At 49.0% G+C, this 26,707-nt stretch overlaps 1 protein-coding gene across 1 annotated transcript in view; it reads right to left on the bottom strand.

The window, feature by feature from the left end:
• ABCA13 (ATP binding cassette subfamily A member 13) overlaps positions 1-26,707 on the bottom strand; it is a 262,933-nt gene that overhangs the window by 220,189 nt on the left and 16,037 nt on the right. The window contains 12 exon segments of the mRNA XM_029233962.1: positions 552-735; positions 866-871; positions 7,374-7,500; positions 8,426-8,447; positions 8,449-8,506; positions 9,214-9,380; positions 9,801-9,909; positions 11,375-11,560; positions 12,034-12,137; positions 12,297-12,419; positions 12,751-12,920; positions 15,132-15,210. Coding sequence (XP_029089795.1) covers positions 552-735; positions 866-871; positions 7,374-7,500; positions 8,426-8,447; positions 8,449-8,506; positions 9,214-9,380; positions 9,801-9,909; positions 11,375-11,560; positions 12,034-12,137; positions 12,297-12,419; positions 12,751-12,920; positions 15,132-15,210 — 1,335 coding nt within the window.

The following is a 26,707-nucleotide window of genomic DNA, read 5'->3' as shown; positions in this document are numbered from 1 at the left end:
CCCTCGGGGCAGCTGTCCCCGCGGCCACTTCAGCCCCTTCCCGCACACCCACATGCGTGTGGGCACGTGGAGGGCAGGGAACAGCTGGCTCACCCAGGGAGGGGCTGCCCCATGTCCCCCGCCATCTGCATCCCTCTCCCGGACAGGCCCCGGCAAAGGTGAGCACGTCCCCTCTCGGGACAGAGCTCGCGGGCCCCAGGACATGACAGGGGGCAGAGGCGGCCACGGCCAAGGCGGGGGAGTAGCTCTGACTCAGAGGGGCCGCCAGGGAGTTGGGGCGGGGGCCACAGCAGAAGCCAGCCTCCCAGGTAAACTCCAGTCAAGTGCTGGTCAAAGAGGAGGGAACCTGGTGCTGGGCTCCGGTGGGGACTTTGATCACTGGTCCTTCCCCGTTGAGCACATTGACTCCAAGGACCCTGGAAAGTCTCCCAGACACCCCTCAATTCCGAGCCCCACCCCGAGGCTGCGGGGTCTGCGCCTGCCCCGCCGCCCCCGACTCATCCCCACGGGCCCCGCTGGCCGACCCCGGCCCGCGGCCGTCTTCCCCTTACTTTGTATACGAAATTCCGCAGGTCCAGGTTCCAACCCATCAGCACAGTCAGGGAAAACACTTGGGCCCCGTGCAGGCGGCACAGCTCCCTCGCTGCAGACCCAGACTTTCCATCCTCAGGGAACTTGAGCAGCAGACAAAGAATGTCCCCATCGCGCCTTCGAGACAAAGCCACCGTCGGGGCACTGGAGAGAACCTGTGTCAAAGCACGAGGGTCGGACGTGACTACAGCTGAGTTGTGTGGCCCCCAGACTCAGAGATCCCCTAATGACGAGCCCCTTGAAGACCTGTTTTCCCAAGACGCTGAGGGTTCACCTGAAGCTCCACGGATCCCAAACCTCTGTTCCATTCCAGACACTTTGAACGGAAAGGTTTCTAAAATGTGCACGTCATTCCCTGACCCTGTAAGCAGCCTACCCTCTATGATGGCTTGGGAGCCGCTCAGAACTAGCGTCCGCGCTCCACCCGCAACGCTCTCAGGAGAAGACCCTCTCCCTCCTGACATCAAGTCTTAGCCTTTGCTCTCAGATTATCAGTTTTCATTTTTCACTGGCATCAGTGTGAACTATTTCTTTCTCCTCCATCTCCAAAGTTGAAAACCAGATTTCCAAGCCTGTTATCATTTTTGAAAAGAAAAAGCAAACCAAGTGAAAAGGAGGGGCTGAGGACAGCTGTGCTAGTGTCTGGTGCATCACTGTTCCCTGCGTGAAAGGGCCAGGGCCGCGTCTCTGCCTAGCAATGACTTTTGATTAACCATCTTTGTAATAAGAAAAATTATAAAGCAGAATATAAAAAAGGAAAAAAAAAACAGGCTTCCTGTTGTGTTTATACTCTGATGGGCGTGATTACTGCGAAATTGTTCGGACCAAGCAAGACCTTCTGTGAACAGAAGTTACTGTTCCCTTATCAGGAGCCTTGCCAACAGGGAGAACTCATTAGATGCTTTCATACAATGCCATAAGATGCCCCCAGAATCATTAAGAAATAGCGAAGGGATTAATGGGGGTTCTCCAGAGAAAGAGAACCAATAGGATGTGCATATTCTGGGAGATTTTTTAAAGGAACTGGCTCACTCAATCGTGGGGCTTGGCGAGACCAAACTCTGCAGGGTCGGCCGGCATTGGGAGGCCCGGGGCTGACGTGGCAGCTTAGCCCCAGCAGCCCTCTGAAGGAGGAATTCCCTCACCCTGGGGTCACCTCAGTCCTTCAACTGATTGGACGAGGCCCACCCACATCACAGAGAGTAATCTGCTCAAAGTCTGCTGATTTCAATGTGAATCTCATCTAAAAAATAACTTCACAGGGACATTCGGATTGGCATTAGACTAAATGTCTGGGTACCACGGCCCACACATATAGACATACAAATTAACCATCACAAATGGTTAGGTAATCTAATATGCTGACGTACATTTTGAATCTCTGAGAGAGATGTTAATTGTTTTCACACGTAATTAACCAAAACCCCTTTTTCCACAGGGGACTTATGTGGTACAGACGTACCTTGGGAAAGATTTCCTTATTCCACTGTTTCCATCGTGGTCTCTAAGGGAAGGTGGATGCCTTTGGTTGAGAGAGGGTTTCAAAGAGGAAGCAGGAGTGGGGGGGGGGTATGCACATCCACCCTTTGCTTTGATTTGGGAGGCCCCTCTTTGATCAGTTCTGTAAAATGGGCTTCTGTGGAAGTTTTCCTTAAATTGGGATCATTGCTCCTGGTCTCGTGTGGGCACCAGAACCGGCTGGTGAGGGTCCCTCTGCACCTGCAATGGAACCCTGGCCTTAGCCACCATCTCAGCATCACCCGTGGTCCCCAAGCAGGATCACGTTCCATGCATCTCTTAGAATTTAGCCCCAAGGCAAACATTTTCTTAAAACTTGTGTACACCTCTTTTCAACCAACAGGGAGGTCCTGGGTGCCATCGCGCAGAAACCCCACAGTCACGCCATACGCAAGAGCAGTGCCTTGCAGCGTGTTTGCTTCCACACCTTCTCTGTGCTTCTCTACTTTACTCTTTATCTTTATTTAATCCTACTATGACCATTTTCCCTGTTTGAAAGGCACCTGAAGCAGGCGGGGAATAAGAAAAACAGAGATAATACTCAGTTTTGTTGGGCTGGAAATATCACTGGTGAATCTGTTTTAAAGTCAGGCAGGCATCTTTCAGCTCAGGCTTCGCTTAGGCTGGTCCAGTCAGTTATCAGACACACGGATGCCGTGCTGCTGGTGCCTTTCCTACACGTCCATGTCCGGCTTGGAAAACTTCAAGGCGCCAGGGATCTAGGGCAGGCAGCTCCCCACCACTGTGACCCCAGCACACATGCGCACACACACACTCAGACAATTTGATAATTGAGATCACAGACTCCCTGTAAAAGTGAAAGTGATCCCTAGGCAAAGCATTTGCATTGTTAGCAGGAGCTTCTTTACTGAGCGTCTGCCAAAACCCTTACTGTGCTCAGAGCAGCATCCCAGAGATGGTCCGCATTTTGCCCAGCTGACAATTTTAGACTCAGAGGTGCAGAGAAGCTTTGGAAGCGATCGCTGCTCTCAACCTAATTACGACCAGAAAAGAAACACCAACAGTGACGGGGGTGAACTGGAAATAGCGGGGGAGGTGACTGTGGCAGGCCAGGGCTTGTCGAAGCAAAGAAGTGGGATCGATACTAAGAGCCACCTTCCACGTGACAGACAGGAGCCGGGCCTTGCTGCCCGTGTCCCGGCGGGCTCGGATCGGCTCGCACAATGAAGAGGCCTGGGTGGGAATGAGCCCAGAGGGCAGGAGACGGCTCTGAGGGCCATGTGGAAGGGCTGCAGCCCCACACGGTGGGAGGAAGGCAGGGAGGACTCAGGCAGGGCCCAGGAGGAGGGCGACTCCAGCTCCTGCCGTGGGACCGCCCAGCGGCTGGTGGCACCTGCAAGCCTCAGCTTGCCCGTCTGTGCGGAAGAGGCGGCGATAAGACCCACAGGTGCTCCAGGGGGACCAGAGGAGATCACTGTGAAAGACACACAGCCCAGGAACATCCACCAGGACTGACTGGAGGCTACCGGCACAAACAGAGTTTTGATTAACAGGAAATCTGAAGAAAGATGAATAAAAATTAGATGTGTTTGTTGATTGAAAAGTATTAAATTTAAGAGACAGAGAGAGAGTTAAGCTAGTAAATTCCTTCCTTTTTTCCATACTCCACCGAGAAGTTTGTGGGTCAGCACCGTGCACCCCTGCCCTACCCTCGCCCCCCCGCCCTGCACCCAGCCCACAAACTGGCCCAGGGTGGGCGGCGTAATGGGGTGCCCACCCACTGAGATGCCCGCTGGCCCTTCTGTCCCAACCCCAGTGCCCTCCCCTCCCTCTCCTCCTTCCTAAACCAGACCCTAACCCCCTCCTCCCAGGGCTTCAGACAAGATAACAGTCCTACTACCCACAGATAATGTCACTCCTCGTGTGAATTCTGATCCTGGGTTCTCCATGAGCCCTTCAAGAAAACGGCAGTTGCCGAAACCATGTTGAGAGAGTCGCCATAAACGGGCCAGATCAACACAAAGTCATTTTCTTTCGAAGGCAAAGTTATCAGACTAATGAGTTAGCAGGACCCCAGACGTGCTATGGCTCATTTAAGAGCCCAAACTATTAAACAGGTGTGGGCATCCCCAGGCTGTGGGCATCTTTCTGCACTAATGACTTGAATAGAAGCATAGAAGACGTGCTCGTCTCCTTTGTGACTGGCCAAGTTGAGAGACAAGTGACACTTTGCAAAGTAGATCAGGATCAAAGATACCTCTAAGGTTAGAATAATTGGCCAGAACCAGTAAGAAGTACTCTTTGTAGAGGTCAGCGCACTCAATCCTGAAACTCAGGCTCAAAAATATTTACCTAAGTGTAAGTAGGAAAACAGAGGCCCCATTAGAAACAGCCACTTACTTTTTTCCGCTGGTGGTGGAGGGTCTGAAGTTCTCCAAGTTAAAAGGACCATGACGCCCATCCGGATGGTGTGGGAGCAGGGTGGTCTGCAGGACTCAGAGCCCAGGACGAGCTCCCTCAGGATCTGACGCTCCCAGTGACCGGCGGTTCCTCCCAGGGCACGTGGGGCCAGGTTCTTCGGCATGGGCCAGAAACCCTTAGCTCTGCTCACACACTGATTATTTCTTTCCCTCTCACCGAGGGAAAAAGCCAGAATGAGCCAGTTTTTACTAGTGTCTACTCTGACATGAGTCCCGCCAGCAACCATCCACTGCAGCTTTTACCCAACAGAATTGGAGGTGCTGGCGAATCCCTGCAAGGCATCTCTCTCACCAAACCGTGTGCCAGCCAGGCGTCCCTGATGCTTTACAGAACCACTTCAAGCGACTGAGAGAGGCTGGGCCAGATCCACCAAAGGCACTCGTTCCTGCCCAAGGGAAGTAAGGCAAGGTGTCAGGATGCTTTCTCCCTCCGGGGGGGCCCGCACAGAAGAGCTCATCACTCTCGGGCATCCCTCCCACACCTCCGTCTGCAAGAACCTGGAGGGTGGGTGGGCAAGTCTGCTGAGGATGGTGGGAGCCTGTCTCCCAGGCCCTCCGAACACGCTCAGTCGTGCAGGATAGGGGGAGACAGACCCTCTGGTCGCCCTCTCGGTCTATTTGGTCCTGACTCTTCGACCTCACTGCTGCCTTTAAAAGAATAAAAATGTGGCCTGGAACACAGAGGGAGGAAGTCGCTGTTGATCCGGCACTGCAGCCTACGAGGCTTGGGTGCATCCAGGGTGGGTGGAGGGGATTCAGTCCAGGATGGCAGTGGGGGAGGTGAGCTCCAGGGTCCGGCAGTCTGAGATTTGGTTTTGACGGGAGCTGCCAGGGTTCAGGATGGAGCGCGGGCAGAGGGGAGCTTCCCAGGGGCACCGCGTCCCGGAACAGCTGGCCCAGCCCCTTCCCTTCCTGCTGCCTCTGGCCCTTGGACCCGAGGCCTCCACCCTGCGACTCTCCCGTCGCTCTTCACAGCCAGCGGCTTCTCATCATGTCCGTCTGAGCCCCCAGCCCCGTCTGCAGGGCGGCTCCTGGGCCCGGTGGCCCCACTGCTGTACACTGTACACTGAAACTCCGCGGCACACGCGCTTCTGGACTTCGCTGCCCATGCGTGTCTGTTGATCTGGCGAGCCAGCCCGCAGGCACCGGCTCCCTTCGGGGGCTGGGGGCTCCAGCTTCTGGAAGCTCACACAACGGGAAGGGAGATTTGCAGTGAGTGAATGAGTGCGAGCTCCTGCCATTTTCCCAGGACCTCGTGCCAAGGAAATGTGCCCCCCGGGAACGCTGAGGCTCTGACGTGATCAATTCAGCACTGACTGAAAGTAAGGCGGAGGCGCCCAGAGAGAGAAACAGTGAAAGGTCACTACAGGTTATATGTAGTGACACATAACATGTGCTGCCAACCTCACCACGCAGAAAAACCTAGGCCCCAAACTGTCACTTACCAAACATGAATTTGTAACCTAAGACACACGTGGGTTCATGGATACACTTTACCCCAGCGAGTAACTTCGTTACTTATTTGAATGCCAAGAATGCAAGCTTTTTTAACGCCCCCGCCAATGACCAAACCGTCCAGCCACTCAGGGGACCGCCCGCAGCGACTCACATCGTGAGAGACACGTGCACGCAGGAAGCACCGCACAGCCGCTCCTGCAGCAAAGTCACCTCAGAACGCGAGCCTTCTCCAGGCCCAGCGCTCCCACCACGGAGCGTCAGCGACCCCCGGTGGCCACTTGCTAATCGGGCAGCAACCACCGGGCTGAGAAGATGGTAACATTCTGAATCTACAAGGGCTGGAAGTCAGCTAACCTGACGCTCCTCGTACAGCCCTGTGGGTCAGCTACTGAAATCAACTCACTGCTCCATTCCCATCACAAGTTCCCTGAATAAAGATTTCAAACCAGATCTGACCACTGTTTACAGTTAAGGCAGCCGGCGAGGCGGTGTCCTCACCCCACCCTGACCCCCGCACACCCGTAACGCGTGCCGTCCGATAAGCCGCCTCTGACATTTTCTTTGAAGACCCATGTGACTCACCGCAGACAACTTGAGACCGTAACTCGAATTTGGGGTTCCTAGCTTCTAATGCGTTTCTTTCTCAATGCAGGTTAATTCTTGAGTAACTCATCTACTTGTCAGGGCTTGCGTTTAGCCCCAGGTAACAGGAATCAACGTGAAAGTAAATGTCCGTTGAGGCCCAGGCGATTGTCAATAAAAATGGTCACTTGAGAGCCATCTTCGTGGCTAGTGCTTCTGGCAGGCTGTCTGCACAGGAAAGTAAATCCCCACGCGATGCGCTGAAAGGTCATCTCAGCGAAGTCCCTGCCGAGGATCCAGGTGAATTCACCGGCTCCTCCCTCCGCGGGCAAACCCAGCCCACCGCCACAGCCCGCGTCCCCACCTCCTTATTTCTGGGGCCCTAATCAGTGTTCCTCACCCACCGTGGGGACGACACGGCCCGACTGCTCGCTGCTGTCACGCTAAGCGGCTCCCACGGTGCAGTCAGGCTGGACCCGGCTCTCCCTACTGAAAGGAAATCAGGCTGTCGCGCGTCAGTCTGGGAATCAGTGGGATGAGTATCATCACCAATTTTATCCTTTCTAACCCCAATGAAGACAACATTATGAAACTGAAGACCCCACGGTGGTGGCAGAGGACGATAACGCCCTCGGGTGGCCAGCTTGTTCTCTGATCTCTTGTCTGCCTCTTTACATCATTCCCACTCAACCCCCAGCCACGGGGGGAGTAGGGGAGAAGGGACCACACGAGGCCGACAGCTCCGGGACGCCGAGGGCTTGTGAGGCGGGAGAAGCAGCAAACTGTAGCTCTGAGTGGGAAACGTGTGCTTCTAAAATACTGCTGATAGTTTCGTCCGCGATGTGGAGAGAAGATCGAAGCTCTTCAGTTAACTTGGTGGTGTTCTGCACCGACTCTCTTACTTTTACGTCTGAAAAATAATCAGAAGGAAGGAAATCTTGTAATAATAGGCGTTCGGGCTATTCCTGACTGTGAAGACAAGATTTGACATTAAAGCCTGGCGAGGGGCTTCCCTGGTGGCGCAGTGGTTGAGAGTCCGCCTGCCGATGCAGGGGATACGGGTTCGTGCCCCGGTCCGGGGAGATCCCACGTGCCGCGGAGCGGCTGGGCCCGTGAGCCATGGCTGCTGATCCTGCGCATCTGGAGCCTGTGCTCCGCAATGGGAGAGGCCACAACGGTGAGAGGCCCACGTACCGCAAAAAAAAAAAAACAAAAACCTGGCAAGGACGTTTCCTCCACTACATCCAGCCCATAATAAGCACTAAATAAAGTCATCTCTTATACTTCTGGGAGGAACTGAGATCATTTTACCGGAAGTAAAACAAAACCCCAGGTTATGGGGTATTTCTACTCCCTTGCTTCCTCTAAGACCTGTGCATTTGACACTCAACTCTCGAAGGAGGTGTTTTTTCTGAGGGAACAGTGACCAAGGAAACGCACTTCTCTCCACGTATCCATTCATCTCACTTTTTCTAACAAGAGGAGATTTGCCAGGATTCTTCAGACTTGACTTGTTGATGCTGCAAGGGCTTCAGGAATAGCAAGACTGGAGGACAGCCGGGGAAACAGAGACTCCCAGATGTGCAGGGAGGGAGGGCCAGGGAGACACCCAGGCCACAGAAGCTTTTCTCTCTCCCCGTCTTGGTTTTGGTACCCAGGACTTTAGGGTTTCCTTCTCAACCCCAAATACATCAGACCTGGCAGGCTCTAAATTGTTATTTATCATATATAGATAGCATAACTCTACCTTAATAAGTTTTATTTTAATAATATATTTGTGTGAGAAACTAAATTTAATTTTTAATCAAGCAAACTTGGAGGAACTACGTACTTACCCCCAGTTACTGTGAACTTTGCGAAGAAAAGTCATAATGGGATTCCCAGACAATAAAGTCTTCTCGAGGCTTTGGGCCAACCTAAAATAGCAGAAAATTAAAGCTAATTTAGGTAAGATAAAACACCAGGAACAGTGCTGGAGTGAATATGCTGCCTCATTTCCCAGGAAATGAACTAGAGAACAATACTGCCTTTCCATAAGATTCCTCAGAGATTCCGACACACAATGTCTCTGTGTGCGAATACCCGTCAATACCAGGTGCCTGCCAGGCAAGATGAGTCAGGGAAATAAGGATGGGTAACAAACGGCTTCTCACAAATGCGAAAGGAACCCATAGGATAGACCGTGGCATGTATGAGAAATCGGGGTATCAAGAAGTCAGAGGAACATCATTCCTTCTGTGAATAAGTCACTTGCAGAACACGAAGCCCCCAGTTTCCTCTTCTGGGGGCTCACACTTTTGAGAACACAGTACAAAATGAATCCAGCGTGAAGGTCATTTGAAAAATCGCTGACTACTCTTATAGAACTATTCCAATACCATATTGTAATCTCAGATCTCGACATGTTGATCCAGCTTCTTGATCCCCAGTAAAGCTAGCCTTAGCACTAATGCTGCTCCTACAGTTTACAATTTAAAAAGTTAAAGTCAGGGGAAATTTTGGTGCTGGTGAGAAAACACATGTGTTAATGGTATATTGTACACATTATTGTCTGAAACTCATAATTTAAAATGCATCGTCTTCATGAAGGGAGACTGAGGAGGTGGGGGCCCCGCCAGAGGGCACATACATGTGCGTGTGCAGCATGGAGGCTGGTCCGGGCTGGCATTCACAGCCCTGCTCGCTGGCATCTTCCAAGCTGCTCCTGAAGCTTTCCAAGGCGCTGGACAGATTCCTGATAAGACCTTCACAACTCAGCTGATGGGGAGAGGTCCCTATCTTTTCCAGCTCCTAGAAAACACAGCAACAATACAGTTAGAAACATATTTACTCGTTGGTATGAGCTGAAGTCTGGAAACCAGACACGCATGCATCCTCGCCGGGCATCACGTGGATTGTAAGCTGTCAGCCTACTGTCCTTGGTCTCAGAAAGCACCGCAGAGAAGATGGAGGATGTCTGATCCTGTCCAGTTGCCCTTGGGCACTGCTGGGCTTTGGAGGGAGCCCTTGGCCGGGAACCTGGAGAGCCCAGCTCTCAGCTGGCTCTGCCATTTACCCAGAGGACAAGAGGACACGGCAGGGACCAGCACCACCCAGCTGAGGACCTGGCACATGGCCTCCTGGCCCGAAAACTGAAGCCTTTCAAAATCCACAGCCACAAAACCAATGACTGAAAAGAAAACATGTCTATTTCTCCATAGGTCTGCCCACCTTGAAGGTCTGCAGGGCAGCCTGGAAGTCTCCAGGCCTCCCCTCGGCTGGGGGTGCAGCGCTGAGGACTTGGAGAAGCACCGTGGAGGAACCCCCGGTCTCGGCCCGACTGCATGGATACATTATCAGCATCTTTTACAAGCACAAACAGTTTTATAAAAGACCAATCATTTTGCAAAATATATGTATACCTATAAATTGATAAAAAGGTAAAATATCTATCATTTGTTAAATTAACTGACAAGTATAGGTAATTTAAAATGTAAAACATGCCAAAAAGCAGCAGACACTCATATAAATCTATGTACATTTCCCTGGACACGGCAGTCCTGCTGTATATCATGTATTTCACATCATCAGAATTTATTCATTTCATCACCCAGTTCTTCCTGATGTTGGAAGCACAGTCCCAGGTTATGGTGATTATGTGAAGGCATCAAACATAAATCAATACATAATATTTTAATAAATAAAACTTCTAAATATTTTTCTCAAAAGTGCCATTGGTCACTCTTGCAAAGGAAAATCATGATCATTCAGATGATCAGAGAACTAACAAGTGTATGTTCCACGTGAGTTAAATGTGAAGAATCCTGAGGTGTCACAGTCGAGGGTCCTGAGCTCCGAGTCCCCCCTTCGGGGGTCCCCGGGTACAGGGGAACTTCCCAGGATGTGATCCGAGCACCCAAACTCGCGCTGCCTTGTGGGGCCACCAGCAGCACGGAACCTCCGGATCGCGGACCAGGGCGGGCGGGAAGCCAGGGTCCAGCGTGTAGAGAGCACAAGGCCTTGGCTGGAGTCCTGTCCATCTGACGCCCCGGGGAGGACAGAGCGGGGAGGGGCCGGGCCATTGGGCCAGGCTCTCTGTCTCCTACTTGGTGGCAGGACTCCTGGACACGTGGCTTCATTCCTCCCTCGTCCCCTCTGCCTGCTGGACCCTCAGACGTCTGCCACGCCGGGAGACAGGCTGCTCCCTCCCACACGGTCACTGCCCCTAAGACAGGCGCACAGACCCCTCCTCCACTGACCACGACACGACCACAGGAGAGCAGAAGGGGAAGGATGGGTGAGGGGCACAAGACCCAGGGATGCCCAGGCCCCTCCCAGGTGCAGGTCTGTGCGTCTGATTCTGACAACACTCGTAGAAGCCCCTCGGGCCTTCACTCTCTGCTCCCCTTCTGGGCAGGGAGCTCTCCAAGCCACCCCCAATCCTGCACCCGACACTTCACAGCCCTGCCTTCTCCCTCCTCCGCGGAGGCCCTCATCCTGGCCCCCAGGTGCCCAGATATATCCGGATCAGAGCCGCAGGTACAAACAAGGAGCCTCATTTCCGAGAACGCAGGCTGAACAGAGTGTATTGCACTGGGGAGGGTTCCCTCGTAGAGAAGCACCTCTGGCTCATAATCTGTACCTATATGCAAATTAAATCTAATTCTACTCATTTATAGCACTCCCGCTATAGCAGGATTTTATTCTTAAATTTAACACCGTGATAATATTGACATGCAGGAGGCTGTAGAGAGGAAAGAGCACCCCCCTCCCAGCAGCAGAGACACTAGGAGGAAAGCTCCGACCCCTCCTCACGGGCACAGGGGCTCCAGGCGGGCGGTGCCATGTCGGTGGGAAGCCTGAGCCCGGCGCCCTTGAGGCGGAGACCACACAGTGGACTCTCCTTCTCGGGCTGGGGCAGGTCTGTAACCGTCCAGGCACTGGACCATCCAGACGCAACGCTGCCCACAGCGGGGATGGAAGGTCCAGATCTGGGAGGTGGTAGGAGACCCCCGGCTCAACCTGAGGTCCGGCCACTTTCTCCGACTCTGCTCACCCCGGAAGAGCACGTGCTGCCACTTTTTAATGTAATTTCTGATCCCCATCGAGCTCCTTACGGCTGTTTTCAACCATTTAGAGCAAGGAGTGAAAGGGGGTAAGGAGCTGGCACCCCTAACCTTCATCGTATCGACTCAACCTCTGGAGACTCTCACTGCGCATGGGATTCCACGTTGGCATTGAGACAACCGTACATTAGAGCATTTATGTATAGATATTAGAGACGGACAGCGGCGCTGTGCCCTTTGCCTGCCTGTCAGGGCAAAACGTTTTCTCTCTAATTGAAACAAATATTAGTTCTGTTACTCATAAAAGTCCATTTCGCTTTCCGTAACATGAAGACACTTACAAGCACGTGCAAAGCTGCGTGCTGGGGGCCCGCAGGCCCGGGTCAGCCCTGGCCCACCCGGTTCCAACACGCTGGGTCTGCGCATGCGTCTTGGGGTTCGCGGTCCCAGCGGGCCCCGCGCTGCTGGAAGCTGGGCGCCGGGGCGGGGCCGAGCGCCGGGGCTGGGCCGAGCGCCGGGGCAGGGGGGGCGGGGGGGGGCGGGGGGGGGGGGGGGGGGGGGGGCAGCCTGGTTGCAGGAGGCACCTGTGGTCCTGGGAAGACGGGTGAGGAAAGCAGAGTGCCGGCGGGATGGAGGCTGCTGGCCAGAGTCCATCACTGACCCCATCACCAGCCGCCTCCTTTAGGGAGAGCTCGTGGTTCCGGGCGGCAGCGAACTGGCGGCGGCGTGGGGCGGGGGCAGAGGGACAGGCCTGTGAGGAGCAGGCCCACATCCTGGGCGTGACCTGGTCAAGGCACAGTGGCGTTAGGAGTGTTCAGTGACAGCGGAGGCGTAGGCTGGCTGTGACGAGCAGGTGGCGCCCCTAGTGGAGGATGGGGGGCCTGCGACCCACCTTCAAACTGCGGCCCTTCTGCTCATCTCTACTCAGGCCGTAGGTGAAAACCAAGACTGCCCTGAGCAAACCTCATTTGTTTACGTTTGTTTGCAAAGGTATTTGACATGCTGGTTCCTACCCAAGGCTGGCCTCTCCTCCCGACGCCCCAGGTGGGGGCTGATCCGACTCCTGGCTCCCAGTCTCTGCCGCCTGCATCCCCCAGTTAACCACCCTGGGTCACCGGACTGATCTCCCTGCGGTGGACCTGGCCGCGCCTGCCCTGCGTCCCGAGCAAGCTCTCCACGGTGTCCTCCAGCCCCGCACACCCGTTCAGTGACACACCTGGGCCCATCCACTGCTGGCCGTGGCCGGACATTCCCTCCAGGACGTCAGCGTAAAACCCCACGGATCCTGCACAGGCAGGAGTCCCAGGGGACAGAGGTACAAGCAGTGAGGGCTCCTGGCACGTGCTCATTCCGTCATTCAGCAAACATCTGCCAGCATGTGCTCCAGTCCCCACACGCTGGGTTTCTGCTGATCAACAGGCAGGCCCGGTCGTGAGGAGACCACGGGCCGGCCGCCCCGCAGGGCACAGCCAAGGGGCCTAATGCAGGGCCCCTGACCCCAGGAGTGGAGGCCAAGAAGAGCTTCCCAGAGGAGGTAACACCTATCTAGATAATAACAACAGCCTGAGAGTAAGTCAGGAGGAGGAAGCAGAATAGACGGTGTGTCGGATGCACCTGGGACGGGTGCAGGGCCAGCCTGGCGGGCTCCACGCAGGGCCCAGGGCTCACGGCCCACTCCGCTGACCTCAGCTCCTCTCTTTTCCTGATCAGCCCACCCTTGGCTTACCCGTGTCCTCCTCTGCACTCACACCCATCTCCGCAGCACTCCTGCTGCCCCTGCTGTCAAGGACCTCAGGCCCGACAGCAAGGAGAGGGTTCTCTGCAGCCTCATTCAGGAGACCAGGCGTGAAAAGGCAGCAACACACGTGCATGGGCAGAGTCACTCCAGTACTGCTGGCCCAGTCTACGGACTCAGAAGTGCTCAGAGACCAGAGTTTACACCTTAGAGAAAGTCCTGAAAATCACCCAGCAGCCCTGTAAGGCCGCTCATGGCACTTTCCTTCAGCAATGGCATGAAGAGGAAATTTCACTGAAATCTGTAGTAGTGGATTTGACAAGCAGGATCTCAAACGAGTGAACTCATTTACAATATAAGTATTAATGACTCACTAGCATAGACTCTACTCTGAGCATCATGGAGACAGAACTGAATGAGTGACAGATCCTGCTCTCAGTGAAGCTGCAGACGACTGCAGGAAGGGCCACAAAAAGCTAAAATACAAGCGCTGAGTGCCAGGACTTTAGAGAACATGTTCTGGGACTCGGGTCACTGCATGGGTCACCCAGCCCCGGTCAGTGGAACGATCTTCTACCCCAGGCACTGGGCACACGCAGGAGAGGAAGACAAGGATGCTGCCTTCAAGGAAGACTGACGCCGGGGGAGGGGGGAGACTTAAGAAATAGGAGCATTAGGGAAGTGTGTTGGAGAAGCCTGAGAAGGAACAACTAGAGAGAAGCAGCATTCAGAGCTCAGGAGGTCTCACCAAGTGAATGGGAACTAGTCAGCGCTGGGAAGAGGGTAAAAGGCAAAGGACTCATCAAAGGTCGGCCACAGCAGGCAGGGGACTGGCAGTCAGTGAGAGCGAGCTAGTACTGGCACGGGAGTTAGTTGCACTTGCCCTGATTTACCATGTCTGTGCCAGAATTCCATTGACCTTTGCTCTGTAAGGTTTTGCTGACACGTGGAGCTGAAGGTTGAAGTCAAGAGAGAAGTGGTCACCATCCAATCAGCTCATGTTGCTTGGAGCTGTTGCCATGTTGTAGGTGTGTGTTCGTGGCCCCATCTGCTGCTAACGGTGAGTCATTCTTGCAAATAAAATAAAGATCAATACATTTACATGCATCATATACGTTATACAAATCCTATGAGTGGTGTTACAAAAAAATAACACATCTGGGAAGCAAAACAAATGCTTAAGTTGGCAGCTTCTTCACGTGATTCTGGTAGTGCTGTTAACCTTGCTGGGAGATATGACTGTTACCTTATTCAAATACTTCCTACTAATGTTCACCCACGTTTATTCAGTGTTTGGATATCCGCCATAGTCTGTAGTTCTCTGTAATACCACTAAACATAATATTTATTATTAGATAAATTTGTTTCCTATATCCATTAAAAAAAAAAGAAATAGGAGCATTAACACTGCATTCGATAGAGGTCAACTCAAGGTCACTGCCAGCGAAGGGGATGCAGGCATCCCTCCGGGAAGAGCCCCCCGGCTCTAGCCGCAGGGCACAGCTGAAGGTCAGGCCACAAACACAGGGAAGCACATTGCAGGAGCAGAGACACAGCCCAGAAGCCGAGCTCGGGCAGGGAAGGGCCATTCAGCTGACTGGAGAAGGTCGCAGCCCGGGGGTGGGGAGGCTGGGGAGACTCAGGGCCTTGGAAACGGGCAAGAAGGCTGCGCTTGAGCCCAGGAGAAACTCAGGGGCACCTGACCACCTCGCTGCCCGCCCGGCGGGGCCACTGGGCAGCCCTTCTCCCCAAGCAGCCCACCTGCAAGAAGGACGAGCACACGCTGGACCAGCATCTCCACTCTCCACAGAATCACCTCGAGGTCCTGGGGGCTCCGAGGCTGCGGGAAAGCCCGACACGCTTCCGCGGCACTTAGGGGGAAACAGCGGCGTTAAAGGTGAGGATCTGCTTCTCTGTGCGAGAACACGTCGTAACACTCGTGAACGAACCGTTCCCCTGCTGGGCCAGCTCGCTCCACAGACATCCGAGGACACATCCTAGAAAACAGCAGGTCTCCTGTTTTCGTTCAGAGCGTCATTTTGTTGCCAACAAACGTGACATTCGCTCTCTCTTCTTGTCTGAGGCCTTCCTCTCGAAATGCAAAGGTACATGATCAGAGTGTGAGAGAGAAAGGAGGAAGCCAGGTGGGGATTCTTACGTTTTCCACGTGGGTATGGAAACCCACCTTTACGTAAGGAAGACTCTTATTTTTAAACAGACTCCTGGAGTGCCATAGTGTGTGTGTGCGTGTGTGTGTGTATGCGTGCACGCGAGTCTCTGTGTTCGCATGCGTGCATAGGTGTACTTGTGTGTATACACCTGTGTGTGTTGGTCTTTATGGAGCCAGCTCCGGTAATGTGGCAAAAAAGCCTCCCGACCAACTTTGTAATAAGCTGCCCTGGCTCAGAAGCGCTGAATTCTTCTTCAGACTTAGGTCCTAACGCCACTGAGGCTCTCAGCTTTAACCCTTATCTTTCTAACCCCCCAGACCCTGGTCTCTCAGCCTCTGAGATGAGGAACGTGGTCCAGAAGAGCAGCTCACAAACTGTCGCATCTTCAGCCCCCCATGGCTTTTGTTCCTCCCTCAGATGAGTTTCTATATTCTTTACAAAACTCAAAACCATCCCAAACATCAGACACACTGAACATATAAATAACATTATCTGGGAAGCACTTCGAAAGGAAACAAATATATATATATATTTTTTTAACTGTGGGCCACATCGACTAATTAAGGCTACAGCTGCCCAAGGACATTCCCTGAAAATAAATATCCTTGACAAGCCCTGGAGACTGATTTTAAAAAAAAACAAAGGCCCGTTGGCTTCTCAACAGGCCAGCCCCATCGACATCATGCTGAGTCACCCCGTCCTGGGCTCTCTTGCTAGGGCGGACACAGCAGCATCACTGGTCTGAGAAAACATCACCGCGCTGGAGAAGGCACCAGGATGCTGGGACAGCCTGCAGCATGGCTTCCGGGGACCACAGCAAAGCTTCATTCTTTTATATGCAATTCAATATTTCTACAGCATGTTGTGCTAAATTTACTCTCCTCAGAGGAAGAATGAAACTTTCTAAAAAAATGTTTAACTTTTCATTCTGCCGTGGTGTTGACGTGACCACAGAACAATCTTGCTTAGTTCAACACACCTGAGGGCTTAGCAGGGCCACCTCCCTCGGCAGACGTGAATTTTCCTTCATTGGATTATTGTGTCTTGGTTGTCAGAGCCCAGCCAGTCCTTAAAGAATGCAATTCTCATGTGCTAATTCGGAAACTTCAGCGTGGTGGAGCTGTGTGTACCTATCAGGACACAAGCAAGCTCAGTGACCAAATGCACGTATGGACAGGGCGCTGGGATGCTTGAGGTGATGAAAACTGGTTTCTTTACAGTTATGGCAATTAACTGTGGATGAAGAGACTAGGAAGCCATTTGGCGCTTTTGAAGTTCAGGTGGAATTATACAAAATCCTCTAAGGAAGCCAGATACAAGAGCAAAGGATTACTCCAAACAACACACAACATAAAGTTAATTTTTCAACTATAAAAAAATATAGCTGAATTGGAAAATAACTGGGGATGGGAAATAGTTATTAGCAACTTGTTTTAGCCCCAGAGAAAGATGAGCTTACATGTAATTTTTGTTTCTGGCCAGAAGAAAACCATAATGATGTGTAGGGCCATTTATTAATCCCCATCAGGTAATGTTATATATAGACTTTGAGTAAATTGTGGGATTTTAATGACAGCATTTTAGTTGTGCCCCAAGCGTTGTGGGCCTGGAAGGAAGGGTCAGATCTGACGGTCCCTGTGCGGCCGCCACTGGCCACTTGCTCAGCAGAGCTGCCGCAGGCCCTCGTCTCTCGGCCTCTGAGATGAGGAACGTGGTCCAGAAGGAGGCTCACAAACCCTCGCATCTTAAGGACCGCCTGGCGGCCCATCGCAGGCTGTGACGGGGCAGGTACGAGGCAGCTTGGGATTCTGCATTTCCAACCAGCTCCCAGGTGAGGCTGCAGGGCCACCACCTCACACGGGGGCAGAGGGCCTCCGGGGGTGGGGTGCATGTCCCCCACCCCTCTCCGGGGACTTGCTGCAAAGGCTTCAGACACAAGGAGGGAACAGAGCCAGGTACTGCCTTCTGTTTCTGACCCCCGTTGCCCCTGCAGCTCACTGGCCTTAGTGCTATGATAGATTTAGGGACTGAGGAAGAGCCTAAAAGCAGCACTCACTTCCACAGGGGGCTGGGCTCTAATGGGACGTAACACAGGTGATGACACTCGCTGCTGAATGAGGCCCGACCAGAAGCCGGGAGATGACATAGGGCCAGAGGGTTCCTTGGGACAAAAACAGTGGATTCAGGTCTGGGACGACCAAGCTTCTCTTCTCTGTATAACTGCAGGCACTGAAGCAGAGGCAGGAGAAATGAATTCTGCCCAAATTTGCTCTAGATCCCTGACCTCTGCCATCTGGGAACTTGTAGTAAATCTTTAGGATATTAATGGACCTTTCTACTTTTTTAGGAGTTTTGTTGTTCTTATTATTTTAATTTTAAGCTAATGTTTTTGCCTAGATGTCTGTGGTTGTTGTTTTATCCCTAATATGCTTCATGTCTTAAACCCAAATTAATATGCATGTTAAATGCATAGCTTACGTTTATTTTACTGTAGAATCCTTACCATACCCCCAAAAGGTATCAGTGTTATCCCTGTTTTATACACAAATAAAGGGAGGTTCAGAAAGTTTAAAGGATTTGCCTTGATTCAGAAAGTTAGTGAACTGTAGAACCAAAACTCACATCCAAGTCAGGCTAGTCTGACCCTAAACCCACAACAGGTGCATTTTCTGTTTTAGACTTTTTGTATCTTCCTCATTCAAGAAGGCCATGATCAAAGAATAGTGAATACAGGAGAAACAGTGGAAGCAAGTAATCACTAAAGTAGAATGAAACTGGGCACCAAGCCTTGCAAATTTAAAAACTGGGGTGGTGACTACACCCAGTCAGCTCACAGCCCACTTTCAAGTCTTGGGGTCACAGTGTAAATCCACTCCATGGAGAACTGGAAACAGTAGGTGAAAGCCAGGACTGGTGAAGAGCAGGGCTTGCCAGGACCAACTCCAGCTGAAATGAAAATTCAGAGCCGAGTGTCAAGTCAAACACAGTTTAGGATCAGAAACAATGAGGCTCTGAAAGCCATCATTCAAATTCCAAGGCACCAATAGTTCTTTGTGCCAACAGACACATGCTTCAGTATCCAAGGAGATCCTTCCAGGTTATTAAAAAGGAGTGGATTCAAGGTGCAGCCGTGTGGCAACAGGACTAACCGAGAATAAGTCAGGCTACCTGGCAGATGAGAGAGGGTTCACTTTCAATCTCCCTGTGGGACTCAGAGACCACAGACCACCAGAACCGTACTGTCACACAGAGAGGATGGGCTGGGACACAGCTGCACACGCCCTTATCCTAAGGCAGCAGATGACCCCCGGAGCATGAAAGCCAACAGCGCTGGGCCTTCCGAGAGCAGGGTTTCCCTGACCTACTATTCGGGGTGGGCGGCCAGTGCTTGGACATAGATCAACCACAGAGTCGGGTTGAATCTAAGGAGGGAAGAAGCCCGGCCCTGTCCAGGGGGCAGTTACCCTTGACAGCACAGTTTTCTGTGTGATGTGAATGGCCTCAGATTTTTATCTGCATGTCAAATAGCAGAACCCTCGGCTGCCAGAGCAGGGGAACAGAAAAACTGGTTACATACCTAGTCTTGGGGCACGTGAATAGAATAAGACGTTTTTACTTTTGAAAAAATAATTTACTTTGGAGAAATTTAGGATCAATTCAAATCGTATTTGAATGCCAAATAACGAGGCAAATAGCGACAAGAGACTGGGCATGAGCCATGCCCTGGGGAAGCCAGCTTCAGAGTGTAAGGAAGGTTGAGCTCAAGGAGGACTGCTTACCCTGGTTCAGTGCAATTCCTGCCTGATTCTGTTTTATAGTTACTGCAGGGGAAAATGAAGCAAATTCACTGTTTTATTACCTTGGATGGATCAGTGAGACCTTTTGCCAGTATCCAGCCAATGCAATCAATCCCTTCTGGTATTTCTCAAAATGTGATCATGGTTTGAGGACATCAGGAAAGTCAACCAGCTCTTTCTTGGTCTTCTCATCTTTTCTTGATCTGCTATTCTCTCCAGGGGTTGAATTAATAAAAATTTCAAAAATGTGCTGAAACAAAGTGCTCAAGGAGTGTGTCTTCTGAGAGCTGTTGAGGAGAAGCTCTTGACTCACGAGAGCTAGTCTACTTAACACGCTCTGGACTGCTTCTCTGAGTTGTTGGTGAGTCACGTCCTGAATCAAAGAAGTGCTGAAAAGCAAAGCTTTACTCAAATCACCTCTGTTGTCACTTTTCAACCCACTGGAGGCCTTTCCAACTGCTGTTACGGTTTTCAAAAGGTCATTTGGATGTGGAGCCAATGTCAGCAACAGACTAAGAACATCCTTGTTGTCCTTCCCTAACTTATGCCAAAGCGCTTCTGAGGTGAGGTCGATCACCTTTCTCAAGTAAGTCCCTAGTTCCATGCTGTTTCGTGATGGTATTTCATGCAAAAACGGGATCACTTCACGAGTTCTTTCCCCTTTTGTATCTTGAGGCAAATTATGAGTGGAAATTGGATTAGAATATAAAAAGTCTTTGTGATTGATGATTTATTTATAGGAACTAAGCAATCCAGGATTTCTTCCCATAAGTTGACAGAATCCACAGAAAATATTTGGGTCCCATTATTAAATGCTGCCACGAGACATTCCATGTCTCCCAAATTGATTTTCACAGAAGTTAAAAATTCAGCTATTTCTTCCCTAATATCATAAATATCTTTGGACTGGATCACATATGTAAATATGCTAGATGACACATTGAAAATATCAGAGTCTTGGGAAACAGCAGGTTTGACTCCAATCATCCCAAAGGCCAAGTCAAGAAATGGTGTCAACAAGTCATCTATGTTTTCAAATATTAAACGATCTGCTTTTTTCAAATTAATCATTTCATTGGCAACATCTCGAACACTTTGTTGAAAAATGGAATAAAGGGTGTCCAAGAAGTTCATGGTGTCATTGGCTGTGAAGACGAAAGGCATTTCAAACATGGCAGCCACCTCTCTTGAAGTTTTCTCGGCCAGCTTAAGAAGGTCCGCGGTGGAGGTGATGGAGGTGGCGAGACCTCTCATTTTGGCTCCATCGTCCACCAGCATGGTCAGAGTTCTGGACATTTCTGAGAGGGGGTCCAGGGCATGACTGTCTCCACCCACACTTGCCCTTGAGATAACACCAAGTAAGTGCTTGGTAATTTCTAACGTTACTCTGTTTCTTAAGGGGGATGAACTATTTATAAAGGAAAGCAAATCGGTTAGATTAGTGAGTATAACTTCTTGGAGGGCAGGGTACAGGGCATGTAAGTCCTTAGTAGGAGAGTTTAAAAGAGTGTCCACGAGATGTGCTATCTCTATTGACGTTTCTCTCACGAGGTGAAGAGCAGACCTGAGATCTTGATTGAGTTTGAAAAGGTCCTCAGAACTGTTCATATGGGAAAGCAACTGATTCACCACCGTAAGAAACTCCAGATTATTTTCAGTCTCATTTTTCATTGAGGTTTCCCTCAGAAGAGTGTGGAATAAATCTCCCATTAACTGCAATCCTTAAGGATTATCAAAATAAAATTCTCCACCGTCTAACATAAATGAGCTTTTGATTAGGTGATACACAGCTTCCTTTAAAGATGAAAAAATGTTCACCAATCTGTCCTCTTTCATAGAGATGAGAAAATGATCCAGTTTCAAATTTTCTAGAATTTTATCATTTGGGACAAAACTGTAAATATATATATTTTAAATTTCATGGTTAGTAATGAAAAGATTGAAAACATACACAGTTGACCCTTGAACAACCCGAAGTTTATGGGAACTGACTTTCTTTTGCAGCCAGCCTCCATGTCTGTGGTTCCATATCCACGGATTCACCCAACTGTGGATCAGGTAGTACTGTAGTACCTATTTATTGAAAAAGCCACTTATAACTGGGCCCATGCGGTTGTTCAAGGGTGAACTGTAGTGATTTTTTTTTTGCTTTACAGTAGCATCATGGGAGGATAATACTGACTGAAATACTGAAATGCTAAAATATATCCCAGATGAAAATTAATGTTTTGTTGCCAAATAATGAAAAGATTGGATGGATTTCATGTATAAATCCATTGCAATGCCTCAAACCTAACATCTTAAAAAGCCATGCACTTTGCTTTTAGAAAGGAAAGGAATGTGAAATGACCGTACAATGATTCTCAGTGTAACAGGTAACGTCCTTCTGAATGTTCCAAGACCTAGCGAGTCACTCAGTGTGGCAGGGGCTCTGTGACTTGTCAACTCGGTTGGGCCGAGCCCCAGATTCAAGCCCCAGAGCCCCTTTCTTGTGTGTTTCTGGTCTGGTGGGCTTCACAGGTGATTTGCTCGTGAGAGTGCACGACAGCCACTTTGTAGCATCATAAACACTAACCTAGGTGCAGCTGGAGGGGATTCATCAGATGTGACTGAAGACCCCAGACAGCCAGCTTTAAGTCAGGGAGAAGGTATGCTGCCCTGGGGAAGCCTGACCTCACCAGCTGCAAGGTCTTCGAGAAGGTTAGGACCTCCCGGACCCAGCGAGCCCACCCTCGTGCGCAGCTGGATACCTCCTTCCCCATCACCCCGCCCCCGCCCCCCAACGGCCCCCTGTGGATGGGAACCTGCAGCTCCTGCTTGTGGGATTCCAGCTTGTTTCCTAACAGCCTGCCCTGCTGACTCTGGACTCCCTCAGCCAGCCCCAAAACTGCGGAAGCCAATTCAATCCCTGTATGAAGTCTTTGCTCTGGTTCTGCTTCTGAGGTTGAGACCTGACTGATATGGACATCACAGAATAAGGTAGAATCTCCCTCCAGCCTTTTCACTGGCAAGCTTCAAAAGGAATGAAAAAATAATATATGAAAAAACATAATGTGACTCTGAGTTTTAAAATTTTGGAGTTTTAGCAATTCCAAATATAAACATCAGTAGATTTATTGGAATGAAAATACTTAAGCCCTTCATTTGTGATTAGACAGTTAATGCATTAATATGACCATCACATATATCCATATACATATATAATAACAATTTTTCAGTTCCATATAAAATAGAATTTTATAATTATTTTCATAATCCAAAACTGTAATAAAGCATAATAAGTGATTAATTCCCAGGGGCTAGGCTTATATATATATATTTACTAGTTAGATGACAATCATCAAAGTTATTTTACCTTGATTTTTATAAAACGTTCATTAAGACAAAATTCACTTCAAAGATCATTCAAAGGTGTTGGTACAAGTGCTGTCATTGACACTATAAACTCCAGGAAATAAACTGGATTGTAACGTGCAACTACAAGCACTATACAAAGCAAAAGTAAACTCACCTCATCTCTGCAATGACATTTTTGTGGAAGTCTTTCAGCAGAAGAGATATTTTGTCCCCAGAATTTTCCTTTAGTAAAAAGGGGAAGAATGTTTTCAAAAGCTGTTTCAAGAAATCCACTATGCTTCTTGGAGGGAGAATGATTCTCTCACCATTTTCTGACTGTGTATGGTTCAAGGCGAGGTTAATGAAATTCATTATTTGAAGGTTGGTATCACTTAAATTCAAGGCTGCTTCTCGAGCACTCTCAGCGAAGTTGTTGATTGAATTAATTAGGAAGCTTTCAAAAAGCAGCTGAACAACTGAGAAATTAATTAGCTGTTCTTGGCTTAGCAGACGAAGAAGTAGGGCAACATCAAAATTATCTTCTCTGGAAACATTTTAGAGATTACCCCAAACGGTAGCAATATCTTTAGGCAACAAAGCTGTATCATCAGTTGTTAGCTGCAAGAAGAAATAATGTTTGTATCATTTTGGAGTAATCTTCATTTGCATATTTATGAACCCAGTTTTTTATGACCAATAAAAACTCTTCAATGATTTCTAATGTCTTCAAGGATGATGAATCCAGGCTTTCGAAAAAATGGGCAAGTGGCAAAGTTAGGTTTTGAAGAGCCACTGAATTAGTAATTTGTATTTCTTCGTTAATTTCAGAAAACAGGGATCTGATACTAAAGTTATGGGTTAGATCTTTCATGATTTGTTCAAACTCAAGCCATAGTTCTTCAAAGTTGTAAGTTGTTTCACTTTTTTTAATAAAATGTGATAGTGCTTCTAAACTACAACCATTTCATTCAGAAATGTCATGAATGGAGAGACTACAGAATTAGCACTATTTTCTAGGCTCTCATCCCTAGAAAGAAAGTTTATTATCCTTTCCAAATGTAAGGAAATATTTCTAACAGATGATTCTGTTCCTTCATCAACGTTAAGGATCTTGTCTAAACTAGCTAGTTTATCAAGGAGGTTTTCATCTGATGTGGCTTTTGTAAAGTTGCCTTTTTTAAATTTTTCTATGATTTGCAAAGCAATTTGCTTTATGGAACCACCGGGACAAAGTTCAGAGATGCTGCTATTGCTTTAATTTCCAGAAAATGGGACAAATGGTAACACCTTATGCCAAAATTCTTGCACAGTTTTCACAAGCAAAGTTTTAACATGGAAGACTTTGGACAGCTCTAGAGGAATGGAATTCCAATCCATTAATTCATGAATTACACAGGCTACTTTCCTAGTTATTTCCACCTGTGAGCTTTCATTCCAACATTGTGAGTCTTCACCTGGGGAAGACAGGTGGAGGTGGTCAAGGATACTGGCCACTTTGCTGTAAAAGGAAGGAGACGTGAGCTTGTGGGCATCACAGGCTCCTGACCTTGGATTCTGCTGAAATCCAGAAGTTGTGTGATTCCAGCACCAAAACACAGGAAGACAAGTTAAAGCCTCTGAAAGGATGCCTGGTTGATCTGATATTAATTCAATTGTGTCCAAAAGAGTTTTAATCACAATAGTGAAGTCTTCCTTGGTGACGTCTGAAAGGCTTATGCCATGCAGGAGCGTAAAGTTACAGACATCCTTGAGGGCCTCAATGATGTTTTTGTCACCCACGTCCCACAGGAGCCTCATGGCACAAGGGAGCACACAGTACACATCGACGGAGGCATCGGAGTCCTCTTTAGGAAGCAGGCGTGAGAACCTCAGCAGGTGGTTAACACTCCAAGAATGTGAGCTGTTGACAAGTTTTTCCATCAAGTCAACAAAGAAGCTGACCCCCAAACTGCCAGTACCTAACCTACTGACATTCTTAAAGAAATCTCACACCGGTCAGAATGGCCACCATCAAAAAGTCTACAAACATTAAATGCTGGAGAGGGTGTGGAGAAAAGGGAACTCTCTTGCACTGCTGGTGGGAATGTAAATTGATACAGCCACTATGGAGAACAGTATGGAGGTTCCTTAAAAATCTAAAAATAGAACTACCATAAGACCCAGCAATCCCACTGGGCATATACCCTGAGGAAACCATAATTCAAAAAGAGTCATGTACCAAAACGTTCATTGCAGCTCTATTTACAATAGCCAGGACATGGAAGCAACCTAAGTGTCCATCAACAGATGAATGGATAAAGAGGATGTGGCACATATATACAATGGAATATTACTCAGCCATAAAAAGGAACAAAACTGAGTTATTATTAGTGAGGTGGATGGACTTAGAGTCTGTCACACAGAGTGAAGCAAGTCAGAAAGAGAAAAACAAATACCGTACGCTAACACATATATATATGGAATCTAAAAAAAAAAAATGGTCATGAAGAACCTAGGGGCAAGATGGGAATAAAGACGCAGACCTACTAGAGAATGGACTAGAGGATATGGGGAGGGGGAACGGTAAGCTGGGACAAAGTGAGAGAGTGGCATGGACATATATACACTACCAAATGTAAAGTAGATAGCTAGTGGGAAGCAGCCACATAGCACAGGGAGATCAGCTCGGTGCTTTGTGACCACCTAGAGGGGTGGGATAGGGAGGGTGGGAGGGAGGGAGATGCAAGAGGGAAGAGATATGGGGACATATGTAAATGTAAAACTGATTCACTTTTTTATAAAGCAGAAACTAACACACCATTGTAAAGCAATTATACTCCAATAAAGATGTTTTAAATAAAAAAAAAAAGAAAAGAAATCCATCAGGCTTTCACTTATCTGTTCCAGCTGGTCTACTAGCAGGTGTATGTCTGTTTTCTTGACCATGCACAGGAGAGAAGTTACCTTCTTTAAAACTTGAATATTACCTGGCTCTTGTGGAATATCGTGATAAACTGAGGGCGTCAGGGCGTTGATCGCCTCCCTCATGAATTCAATTCTGAGACCCACGGCTTTCATTAATCCATGAGAAATTATCTGGGGTGAATTTTGGAGATCATGAGATAAATTGAAGGCAAGGTAACTAGCTAACTGATAAAATGAACAGCCTAAGCTGTGTATACTATTTTCCTTTGGACTGGTAGCAAATATGTTTAATTTTTTTTTCAGTTTTAGAAGAGGTGTTCTTTTCCAGGATGTTAGGGGAAATATCTTTCACAAGTTTTGGAATTTCCTTCCCCAGAGCTACTAAATGCAGCCAAATACTTTGAAACTGACGAGGCATTTCATCTGACATTTGTATGGGTTTTAGAATTAATTCAGTAAAATGTTTCCAGTTGGATTGAGGCGCAGAATCAAAGTCCCTTGTTAAGTTGTTGATAATCATCCTTACTTGGTTTGTGGAATCATTTAAAAAAGAGTTAATAAAATCTCAGATTTTGGTACCTTTTCTTTTTCAAAGACTGCATTAAGTATAATGTTTAGAAAGTCAGTCACATTTTTTAAGTAAACGTTCACACAATTTATTTTTGACATATTCAATGAACAATAAGGTCCCATCATTATATTCAACATCCAAGTAACAAGCTTCAAAGTAGAGTTCATTTTGTTTTCCACATCTGGAAATATTCCCTGGCAGCTTTTGGGAATTTTCACATCACTTTCCAGTACAGCCAAAATCTGAGTGAGACCAACACGAAGAGGAGTGAAAACATTCGTGTCCAGCTGAAATATTTGAGCCAGTCGTCCACAGATCTGGGTCCACATTTGCAGCCATGAAATGGTACAGTGAACGGCCGTAAACTCATGGAACTCACTGCCGTTTGCTGAGAGGTTTGAAAGGATTTGTGCCCACGGGAGAATAGATGAAGACCCCTCATCTATTGAATAATTCACGGAAGAAACGCTTTTATTATCCAGAACAAAGCGTTCACTACCCAGCAGGGCTTCTGCTGAGCCATTGACGAGTTGGCTCACATACTGAAATAAAGAAAAA

The sequence above is a fragment of the Monodon monoceros genome, unplaced genomic scaffold, assembly GCF_005190385.1.
Source record: "Monodon monoceros isolate NGI ecotype Baffin Bay Population unplaced genomic scaffold, NGI_Narwhal_1 Super_Scaffold_2, whole genome shotgun sequence".
In the NCBI taxonomy this organism is placed as follows: Eukaryota; Metazoa; Chordata; class Mammalia; order Artiodactyla; family Monodontidae; genus Monodon; species Monodon monoceros.
The sequence above is the reverse complement of the archived record's forward strand: the minus strand, read 5'-3'. Positions and strand labels throughout refer to the sequence as shown.